Source organism: Dendrobium catenatum, unplaced genomic scaffold (assembly GCF_001605985.2).
Source record: "Dendrobium catenatum unplaced genomic scaffold, ASM160598v2 fragScaff_scaffold_1608, whole genome shotgun sequence".
NCBI classification, from domain to species: domain Eukaryota; kingdom Viridiplantae; phylum Streptophyta; class Magnoliopsida; order Asparagales; family Orchidaceae; genus Dendrobium; species Dendrobium catenatum.
In genome coordinates, this window is record NW_021320070.1 from 2,657,112 (window position 1) to 2,669,857 (window position 12,746).

Below are 12,746 nucleotides of genomic sequence, written 5' to 3' on the forward strand. Positions count from 1 at the left end.
TGATCAACATGTGACTATGCCTATTTTTAAGTTTTTCTATCACATACTTAATCACATAATTTAATTACTAATGATACTTAGTTTAAAATTTTTCCCTTAAAATTCCTATCTATGATGAGTCCATATATGATGATGAAAATTTTGTTGGTGTTCTTTGCCTTGATAAGCCCGTGTATGATGATAACACATTCATTGGAGTTCTTGATCTTGATAAGTCTGTTTATGATGAAGAAATATTCAGTAGAATTATTGGCCTTAATAAGCCCATGTATGATGATGACAAGAGCAAGTTGGATACACCGTCGGAGTTATTTATTCATATCATTTCTGATAAGGCAAAAAATATGTTTACCTTCATTGATGGTGAAATTTGTAAAAACAAATATGATCTTGTCAACACCCTTGGTACCATCGCGTACCTTAACACAAAAGAGTTCATGGAGGCGCTGAGCCGCTGGCTGGTGGTGTTGATCTTAGCATGGTTGGTCAATTGTTGTCGGGTTTGATTAAGAGCTTGAAGAGTGTCATTTGATGACACAAATAAAGAAGCATTCTTAGTTTATTTGATATGTCATTTTTCTCTCGACTGAAAAACAACTAAGAAGGAAATTTTCTATGATGAGGATGAAAAAGAAAAGAAACATGATCAGATACTTAAGTTCATCAGCAAGTTTTATCAACTTTGGCTTATGCTGAAGTCTCTCCTAGGTGTGGAGAATGACACCGAGTGGACCTATCTAGACCGGTTCAACCAACAAAACCCACCTTCTTATTGTTTCCAACTTGCCATATATCTTACTATGGACCTGAAGTTCCTCCTACCCCAGCTCAATGAACAAAACCCTTGGTACCATCACATGTGCGACCAAGAAGTAGTACTAATTAGGAAGCTAAGTTCAAGTCATCTCATATATGAATAGCACGATGATCGAATTGTATGAATCAAAGCCGACCAAGATGCGTGTAATGGTCAAGCTTGACCACGACAAAAATGATGTCAACATGCCTATATAGTTTTCAACAAGTTAATCTGATATAAAATCCAAAGCTTAATAGTTCTCAAATAAAAATATTAAAGCATAGAGAGTGGTGTAGTTAAGCGTCTTAGCATTGTACGAAAATCCAGCACACAAACAAATAATAGAGTTGATTAGAGAGTTTATCAGGGACACCATAATTTCACGTGGAAACCTGAATTAGGGAACTAATTGTAAGTTTGATGAATCAGCTTGCTCATTAGTCGGTTATAAATTTGCTTCGAAAACTATGTCAATATTTGACTTACAAATGCCATGAACAGAGAAAAAGATAATGGATTTGAGATCCACCGATCAGTACCTTGAAAAAAAAATATGAAATATGATCATAAATTGTTAAGTCATTTCCAATGACAAGATCAAGTCTAACATATAATTTCCAGCCTATTTTATTCATAATAATAATAATAATAATGCTACCTTCATGAACGAGTCGTTGTTATTGCTGCTGGCTTGATCAAGTCCAAAAACTTAGCCAACTTGTTTTATCTTTAAATTTTGCTCCAGCATGCCGGCTCTTCCACATTATAAAAACAAAGGAAAAGAAAGCAACTATCATCATACTAGCCATTTACACCTGCAACATTCTACATTCAATCTAATTATGGCTATGAACATTGTCTCAGCCAGTACTCTTCTTTCCTCTTCTATCCTCCTAATCCTCATCGCTTCATGCTCCTCCACATGGTTTGGCTACCCCGCAAGCCCAGGCAATGTTCTAAGAAGCGGTGAAGAACTTAGCATCGGAAAAAGCTTATCAATTGGTAACTACACATTGACCATGCGAAAGGATTGCAATCTTGTGTTATATGAAAATGATGACTCTATCTGGGAATCAAATACCTCAGAAATGGGCAGAATCTGTAGCTTGGTTTTGCAGAGCAATGGTGAGCTACAAATCTTGTCTGAATTAGCCCCCCTAGTGTGGAAAACCGAGACAGGTACGGGGAATGGAAACTACGCACTCGTGCTCCAGCCAAATGGTAATGTTGTCATCTACGGAAGCCCGATATGGTCTACCGGAACACATACGAAAAGTAAGACTTTGAATGCGCCACGCACAAACTTTTCTCCCAAAATTCAAAATCCATAGAAATATATGATAACGGCCACAAATCATTTACTTCACTCGTGTGCGCACCTTTAAATAAGCGCTCTCAGCGCCTTGTTATGCATTTCTTAATTTTTTGTTAAATGTTTGAGTGAGTTTTATTTTTTCTTGAGAGATAATCGATGTACTTCAACAATATTGATGTATGTGATGCTATTTGCTTGCAAGAAGAATTTGAATCTATTACCTTAATCGATGAGAAATGTTTGCCAATATGATACCATAAATTTGATTTACACATAATTATTATTTGGTCAAACATAAATTATGATGTCATTAGATGACAGAGGTTGATGGGATGGTAGCTAGTTGATAGTAGTTGGAGGTACCGTAGTCGGCGGGCGGTGGGGGTCGGAGGGACAGTAATCGGTGATAAACTAAGGTCGGGCGGAGACCCAATAGTGGCGGCAAGATATATATCCAATGTGATGGCCAATAAAATGTCAAATAATAGCTTCTGGGCAACGAGGGTTTGTCGACGTTGGTGCTTCGATGAAGCTCTAAGCTTTTTAAGCTTTAGAGCTCTCTTCATATCAAGTCCAAGATCAAAGCCTCCCTTTTTCTCTAAAATGTTGGGAAAGTGTTTATTTATATATTTTTAGATTTACATGTTCTTTAAATATGGAGAACATCAAGGGTAAATTCGGTGTGCTCCATCGAATGGCCCATATTGATTCCCACGTTCATGGATTGTTCGTTTAATATTTAAGTGCCTTAATGATGTTAGAATTAAGCGATCTTGGGCTTGTTGGATTCGACTAGTTGAGCCGCTTAACTTGACTATAAGCATGTCATATTTAGAGATCATCTGATCATACAGTTAATGATTTGAAGATTTCATATATGCTTTAAGACCCTTGATGGGCTCATTTGAGCTCAGATTAAATCGATTTTAATGTCGTTGGGTTCATTTGTATGGACGGTCCCAAATTTAGTTTTGAAAGTTTCCAACATAAATATGCCTCAAGATTCGATCAAGGTGAATTTCGGTGGCATATCAATTCTAAAGTGAAAACATTTAATTATATAGTAGAAAATTATGTTCTATTATAATTTAATTTTCTAAGGTTTATATGTTAATATCATAATTAATTATTAATTAACTAAACATCGAATTAATAAATATAAAAAAAATGAAGGGATTTAACTTTTTGAGGATTTAAAGCTATCATTTTTGCTATTTGGCAAAATATTTTGGAGCCAAAGATTAATTTTCTATTTGAACCTATAAGATTAAATTAACCTAAATTATATGGGAGAATAGGAAATAGAAATTATATGATGATAATAATAATTTAGAAAAATAAATATTTTTATTTATTTTTAATTTATTTTCTTGTAAAGCTATTATCATATGATCAACTAAATTTGACTAAAACTTAAAATTGAATAAAATTCATTCCTTTTAATATTGATTCGAGCCCAATAAGACTATAGGCTTAATAGATCTAATATTGATTAGAGAAGAAGTGTCTCATTAACTTCTATTTAGCTAAAGTTTTGTTTGAGATAACTTTTGATCAATATTTTTTGCTACTTTTGATAATTTTTTTTACAAAAAAGCTTCTTTAAAAGCATTAAAAAAACTATCTCAAACGAATCCTAAATTTTATCCCAAACTAATCTGGTTTCACTGAATCTTAGACTTCGTTTGGGATGGCTTACTTACAAGTTTGTAAAGCTTGCTATTTTTTAGTACAAAAATCTTCTGAAGGCATGAAAAATAGTGGCCTAAAGCTGTACCAAACGAAGCCTTAATACAATAAACATACAGTCATATATAAATATATTAATTTTAATAATTTTAATTAATTCTCTTGTTCGATTTTTCACGTGTGTGAACTTATGCTTCAAAACATTAGTATAGTTTTAAATTTTAAAATATCACAAGATATTAAGTAACTTCATTTTTATGGGAGAATAACAAATAGAAACTATGTGTTAATAATAATATAAAATATGATATTTATTATTTTATTTTGTTTTGGGGTTCTTTTTCTATAAGACTACTAACAATTAGATCTCGACCTAATCCGACCACATCTCAAGTTATGTTCAACAACATTTTATTTGATCTCAAATGTTGAGTCAAATATGATTGATGATTTATGATGGACTCGACTGTTACGTGCATATGTTCATAGACAAATAGATGAGCGAAATAACTCTTGGAATATTTTATTTGGTGATGATTCAATTTTAGGAGATGTAATTAATAGTCGAAGAGAGTCCTCAAATGAGAAGAAAATTATTAAGATACATAAAAACTTTGAATTTAGCCTCACATCAAATTATGTAGAAGTATATTGGCATAAATCACCAAGTGTTCCTATTATTATTATTATTTTCTCTCTTGATAATATATTTTACGCTAAATGGTCAATTTTGACCTATTTTTCTCAAAGAAAGAGACTAAAAATGGTGCAATGAAATTTTGTTGATCAATATGGGTAAAGGAAGAAGTTCTATATCATTTAAGGGGATGTTTGGTTTGATAAGCAATGAGCATAAAGTATTTCAAATGCAAAGATTTTAAAATTTTGATATTTGATTTCATAAAAAAAGAACACAAAGTAAAATTTTATAGAATTTCGAGTTCACTTGTAGTTCGAATTTGAAGTAGTTCAAACTCGTCAGTTTTCGACCGAATTTCAAATACATCTTAAGCTGACTAATTGTCATCATCAAACAACCCCTATAGAAGTGCTAGTGATAATAATAAAGGATAGAACAAATAATGCCCAATAGCCCACACACACAAAGGGAATAAAGAAAGTCATAAATAATGATTGTTAAACCCGAAGAGATCAATAGATGATGACATAATGTTGCAATTAGGCCAAAAAAAAAGCACCATAAACAAGATGTTGGAATGTATTGAGAGCAAGAACAAACACGAATTGAATCATCTTTAATATGATTGTAAATATATATAGTCATCACAATTTAATTATGACCCCCAAAATATGATCGTAGATAATTATTACACTCAGACTTAGACTTTATTTAGGATAGTTTTTGTCACTTTTTTTTTTGTTTCTTAAAAAAAAAAATTATATCAAAAAGTTGCTTTAGAAAACAGTAAAAAAGTTATCCCAAACAATATCTTAGTGCAAAGATAATAGATGCTAGTTCTATTTGGAATTTGATTGTGTTGACCAATCGGATTATATTGTTGTCACTGACCTCAACTCAGTTTGTCGTATTTTCTGGGGGAGTGCGGGGTCCCCCCTCCCCCCTGCTTGCACCAAATTTTTTTTTTTTCATACAACGTCATGATACTGTCTACCTGAGCATCTTGATACTATGTACCCGAACACCCTGACACTATGAACCTGAGTGCTCAAGCGCTACATTATTCGCTGAAAATTTTCCTATGAAATTAACAAAGAGCAGAGCACCGTGACGCTATATTCTCAACATCGTAGCATTTTCATCAGGACCACTGACAGAGGTTGAGTGCTGCAACGCTCCAAATTAGCGCTGCAGCGCTTCAAGGCTAACTGAATAGTTTTCTTTCTTGTTTTTCTTAAGGGTAGTGACTTTTGGTGTTACTAACTTGACTTTTTCATTTGTTTTGAGTGAGAAAAAGGTGTAAGAGTGAAAAGAAGCAAGGAGAGAGCAGGAGAGAAGAGAAATCTGTACTTATTTCTCCCCATTTTTATAGTGGATCTCTTGGTGTGATGTGACATTAGTTTTTTTCCCGATTTCAAATTTTTTGACATTAAATTCTTGTGTCATTTTCCTTATGTTACATTCTATTTCGTCCTTGTTTGTTTCATTGTGGTGTTTTACCTCAAAGAAATAAAATGAATGCTTTTTGGTTGTAAATGGCCAGGATAACGAGGAAATCTGATGGCGGTTTTACAATCGTTGCTATAAAATAGGGGGCGTTTTTAATATTTTTTGATAATGACGGTTAAAACCACTGCAATAGGTGAAATATAGCAACGGTTTAAAAACCACTTCTATCTAATGCTGCCTTTACACTCTCTTTTTACTAGTGTTGATATCTGTCGGAATATAGCCCCACTTGAATACAAATCAAGAGCTAATTCTTTGCATTTTGAATTTCTTAAAACTACAAACAATTCACAACTTCGCATACAACCTCAAATTCAAAAAGCTGTCGATGGACAGACAAACTGATAACATATGGTGAAAAATAAAATCTTGTTCTTATTCGTGGCACACATAATTCAAAGCTGAAGGAGTAATCACGACCATAACCATTTAGTTATAAAATTCCAGTCATCCAAATCCACATTAGTTGATGAGAATTGAATCCAAAGCGATTTTCTTTAATTTTCATCCACAAGGATTCAATCCAAATCATCTAAACTTCAATGGGATAATTGAATTTTATAAATAAATATCCATCATAATTGAAATTGATATGATTTGTCTATGGATTGTTGGACTAATTGATAGTATTTTGTTCATAATTGTCGGTATTAGGTGTTTGATAGGATAGGCCGGTGGACCAGACTGGGCTTCCGTAGATCACAACATTACCATTGGGTTGAAGGACGAGTGCATGGTCGCCATATTCCCCTCCGGTTTCGCTTCTCCACACCTTTCTTCCACCATCACCATAGATGTGGAGCTCGCCGTCGGACTCCAAAGAGAGATAGCAGTTCTTGCCCTTTCCACCAGTGTTTGAGGACCAAAGGATAGTATTATTGTTGTATAAAACTAGATTGCAATCAGCTTGCATGGCGAAGACATAGTTGCCAAGAGAAAGGAAGCTCCCACTGTGAAGCCTTTGGCCAGATTTAAGGACATTAATATTGGTAGAGAAAGAAGTGGAAGAGCTTGATGAGATTAGTAGCAGGAGGAGGGTTGTGGAAAGGAGAGCAACTGAGGATTTGGCAGAGTAAGTTGTGATCGTCATTTCTGGAAAGAATGGATGAGTGACTTAGGAATATGAAAAGCTGAATATTTATAATGTGTGAAATGGCCAGCAAAAAAAAAATTAAAAAAAAAAAATTCCATAAAGTTCTTTATTATAAATTATAAAATATTTTGCTCGAAACTCATTAGCTTTAAAAAAAATGATAATTTTTTCCCTTTAAATTAAGCCCATAGATCTGAAATAGTTTGTTCAAATGTCAACGCACAATAGATTTAAGGAAAAAAAATCATGTTAAATAATTTTCCTTTTTATAATATATCTGAATTAATGAAAAATAAAATAGAGCTCGATCAACGGGCCTTTTTTTTTTTTGAACGGGATATCCCGCAAAGAGATGTTTGGCGGCGTGATTAATCTTCGGCTTACCTAAAAGAGACATTCACCACCTCCTGGCCCGCACTGCATGGGCCACACTTAAGAGGCGCTGCCGCTCTTGAATGCGGGTTGGAGGGTACCCAACCGCGCTCGCCCATCAATCCAGCTAAGCATCGATGGGTGTGCCGTCTCCGTCTTTGTCCTTTTAGTTTTTACTTGGCCTCTAGCCTTTTACTAAAGTAATCATTTTAATTAATGATAATATTTTTATCTAAACAAATCACATCAGTGAACGCATAGTCTCTTTGATGCTCTTCTTCTGCTTAATTCGTCCTCTTATGCAAAAATTAGGAGAAGACCCTTTCATTATGTGAGGAAAGTCAGAAGACAAAACGGATGGCCGAATCAACATGAGAGAGTTTTTAATGTTCATTCTATACACTACCAACGTATGATCCAATCAAATTAACATTAATGAATTGTTGACCCTTACGCCAAATATGCGCTGTGAACAGCTTAGGTCCCGTCCAATCTGCTTCTACCTTTGCCGAAACATCCACAATATGGTCCACTCACAGAGAAAATTATTACATGCGCATCCGGATTCGTTCGGAGGCGAATCCGGACACGCCACATCACCTGGGACCCAGTGCATCTAAGTGACGTAGCGCGTCCAGATTCACCTCTGGACGGTCCGGACACCGCACGTAATAATCTCGCAACTCACAGTCCTCAACTGCTCTATACCTGCAAATCCACCAAGGATCCACTTGTTTCTTACGCGCCAGTCACCGACGCGACGCCTAGCTCACGGTCGAACCTTACCCGCCGAACTCATACACTGAGCTCTATTCTGCACTTCGGCACGAACAAAGTCAAAGTCTTTCAAGCAGCTGCACCTACCTCTCAACCCAACAATCTGCCATATCCACTCTTCCTTCACTTCTCACAAAATCGAACTTCTCCTCCCCTTTATCATTCACGTTAAATTCCAACTAGCAGCCCAACACCCTATACAACTACCTCAGCCCACTTCCAAGGCCCAATTAAAACCATTAGAGCTAGGTGTGTATGTAAGCCGAGGCTCGAACTCGACTCTTTAATGAGCTTGTGTGATGAATTTATCGAGCTTCGAGCTCGAGCTCGAGCTCGAGCCTATAATCGAGCTCGTATAACAAACGAGCTCGAGTTCGAGCTCAACCCGACTAGACTCGAAAGCTTATCAAGCTACTCGGTTAAATTATATATATAATATTATTTTTAGAATATTTGAAATATTATTATATGTCATACGGCTGAAAAACCCTACACACCTCACCCGCCGCACATCTCTTTTCTTATTCCTCTTTTCTTATTCTTCTTCATCTCCTCACGCCCTAGCCACATCGTGCTCTCTCTTTCATGCTTTTTCAATTCATTCTGCATTTCCCTCGCTCAACCGAACAGATGTGATTAATACGAACTGATGTGATGATATGTAATTTGATCTAGCATTGATATGAATGTTCTATTTCTATATTGATCAAGTTTTTATAATACTAACTGCATAAAAATTGCATTTGATATTAATCAAATTTTTAAATAAATTTTTTAAAGAAAGATGATTGCTCACAATATATTTATTTCTTCTAAAAATTAATTTTTTTAAAGAAATTAAAACTTGAAGTTGTATATATTTTATGACTAATTAAGATATTTTTCATAGTTGAAAATAAAATTTTTAAGGGTTAAACGAGCTATTTAAGGGATAAACGAGCCAAGCTTGATAAACGGATACTCGACTCTGACTCATTTACACCCTTAATTAGAACAGCCCATCAATCCAAACTCAACTCTATTGCATTCAATATTCCAACAACTACACCTTGCTTCATTCATTGTGTACTCCCTCTCAGCCAACCTGCAGCAACCAAAAAAAAATTTCTTGACAGGTGAAAATATTTATTAGCTTCCCTCACTCCTTTTATTATTGTTAATGTTATTAGTTAATATTATTATATTTACTGCTAATTTTTATAAGTCCGTGCATATGTCTTAGTGCCAGCAGGGTAAAACTGCGCTTTCAAACATGTATCTTTGAAGACCCACACACTCCTTTCTCTAGTGTGGTGGGATTGAAGACCACAGCCACGGTATCGTCAGACATCAATCATGCAAGTATTTCTCTGACGTGGTGAGCAGGTTATGACTCATGTAATTTCCCTCCAAATGGGGGAGATATCGGGAGGCTGTTAAAATTTCTAATGAATAGGGGACCTAAAATTGGACAATATGAGCAAGGGACTTGCAAACTTGAGCGTACAACAAGGAACAAAACTTAAATCACTAAACAGGGAATAGACATTTAATTAATGAAAGCTTGGTCATATTGAAAATTTAAATAATGAATAACAATCCAAATTATTCGCATGAACGTCAATGAGCAAGTAAAGATCAAATAAAAAAAATGTGACGGCGCACTCACAATCAATAACACAAAATCTATAACAGGATCATTATGTTGGCTGTAATGTGAACATCGACAAGCAAGTTTATTATGTAAATCGCAAATTACTTTCAAAGACAACAAGGGACTTGTGATGTTCAACATGATTCGCCCACAAGCAGCAAAGTTGAAGAGAATGTGCAATATGAATGCAAGTGAGCATGGAAAGTCCTGGACATATGCTATAAATCATCTATATATTATAATAGTTGATGTGTAACAATTACATCAGTCATGCATGCAAATACATATGCTATCTACAAATAGAAAAATTTGACATGTAATGAATACTAGGACATACTTTCAATCAATGCCAGTTGGCTTGCAGATATATGCAACAAGCCTTCTATGAATATAAAGCTAACAGGCTATGAATGTAGCAACTCACCAGTCAACATACACAAAAATACTGGTGATGAATGTAACTCAGACGACAGTAAACATTAACATGCAAGCAAATACAATAGCTTACCAATCAATGTGCATGAAGAAATTAATGATTAATGCAACAATTTGTCAGCCAACATGTATGGAGGAATTTGTGATGAATATAACTCACTTGGCGGCTCAAGTTAACATGAAACCAACACTGCAATATCCCTTTAGTCAACATCAGCTAGCAAGCAAAGGCAAGCGGCAACCCCTTACAAGCAACTGCAAGAGGCTTATGAGTGTCCATAGGTGACAACATGAGACATACAAACAAACATGATAGTTTTTCGATCAATGTGCAAGCTGACATGCCAATCTCTGATGAACAAATGAAAGTTGATATACAAATGAATATGCTAGCTTGCTTGTGAGCGACGGCTGCAAACAAGCAACGAATGTAATAATCTCCCTATGACATTAACTCGTAAACAAGTCTATCATTGCCCTGTTGACACTAAAGATTAATATGGGATAAATATAGTAACTCATTGGCCAACATGTATGTAGAGATTGTTGACTTAGTCGGTAGTCAACAACAACTTATTCAAGAACACATTAACTTGCTTGCAAAAAGCACAATAACATGCCTATAGCAACAGGCAATAGACACTATAATTCACCTGTAAGCAAAAGCAGGCAATAGACACTATAATTCGCCTGTAAGCAAAAGCAGCGAATTCATAGTACTGTGGGTCACTGATAAATTGAGGCAGCATATTTGTGACGTCTGGTTGTCACGCCAAATAGATCAATTTACTTATGGATGACAGGTGAAAGATTCCTGATACAACATGTAGTGTATATGTCGGCAGAAATACAACCTTGTATGTCCAATGTCTACAATGTACCCTTGGATGAAGCAACCCATTATTGCTGACAAAAATCCTTATGTCAGGTTCGATCGACTACCTCCTCTGACTAAGTTGACTAGGGACCATGCTGGCCCAGGGAAACGGAATCATGAGATCTTCATTGGGCTCATCATCATTCCCCCTACTATCCGTTTTAAGTGCAAGACGATGAAATTTCTAATTTTAAATATCAAATTCTCAAATACCTAAATCATGCTGCAACTATACGCTAGATACTCCGTATATGTTTGACAACTAACCTTAATTGAAAGTTCTCTCTCATTATCAGAGGTAATTAACTATAGAAGCTTGCGACTATAAGAAACCTGAACTCAGATCATAAAGTCCTCGCAAAATGATGGTGAAACATTTGGGTAGTACCTATTCAAACTCCAATCTGCCTTTGAAAATTTACCTTGAAATTTAAGGGTGACCACAAAAAAAAAAAAAGAAGGAAAGGGATCCATGGAGAGGCCGGGACGCTAATTTTTAGAACCCACATGATCATCTTATCCCTAAATGATAAAAAATTTAGCATACTGACACAAAAAGGATGGCCGTAAAGGCATCCAGGGCCCTTAGTTCGATAGCTTACGAGCACAGTTTATACCAGCAGGAGAAAGCTTGAGCTGTTCTATCTCAATACGACAATTCAGAAGGAAATTATTATAGAAAAATTCAATACTATGAGTAGATAATCTCAATAGCAATCAAACAAAACTATAGAGGAAAAAAGCATAAATAAATGAAAAAGAAGCAATAAGATACCATCTAATCGAATATAAATAACCGCAAATAGTTAGGCAAAAATAATTGAACATTGATTAAGTGTACCGGATAAGCAAATGCCATAAAAACATACCTCTACAATCTCTTAAGCTACTATCGCATCCACACTTATCATCATTGATCGAACCATCAAAATTTATTGACTACCTGAAGTGGTGGCTCTCTCTCTCTTATTCATTACATTAATACATCATGAAAATCAACAACTCTCGTTTCTGCAACCATTTAACATTTTAGTACTTTTCATGTTTATATCTGGCTCTAATTCATCCAGTGGAGCCTTAAGTTATAGTCACACTTTGATTACTAACAGCTCCATATGTCTAGTCCATGCATGCTCACCATGCAAAGTGATTATGTACTCTCCATAAACTGTAATGGATAGCTTCCATGGAGAACGAACGTCAAAGATAAAAGGGCATCAATGCAATCTTACATTGCAAAAGGACAGCATGCATGCTTAGCATCTACTCCAGTAACTCCACCATGGAAAATGCAGAGAGGTCAAACAAATGCTCAGGAAAATAAGACGATTACATTCTATTTCTTGAAGAAATATAATCAATATTTTTTCAAGATCATGAATTCTAATCATATTATTTATACTTTATCGCTTATCATTTTTTAAAAGTTCATATATTTAGGTAGTATTTCTATAAATTTTAGACAACTCTACATGCTTGATGAATATTCTTCCACCAAAGGTATACTAATTATAAGGCATATCAATGACTAACAACTTTTGTATAGTATTCAATATTTTGTTATTCTAACCTTGCTATAGTTGGAAAATTCATCTCTATCAAATTGC

General features: G+C 35.1%; 1 protein-coding gene across 1 annotated transcript; it reads right to left on the bottom strand.

Moving 5' to 3' along the window:
• Window positions 1-6,568: 6,568 nt before the first annotated feature.
• On the bottom strand, window positions 6,569-7,042 carry LOC110114470 (mannose-specific lectin-like). Its single transcript, XM_020847356.1, has one exon. It carries the CDS (start codon window positions 7,040-7,042, stop codon window positions 6,569-6,571), a length of 474 nt encoding a protein of 157 aa, XP_020703015.1.
• Between the last annotated feature and the right edge of the window lie 5,704 nt (window positions 7,043-12,746).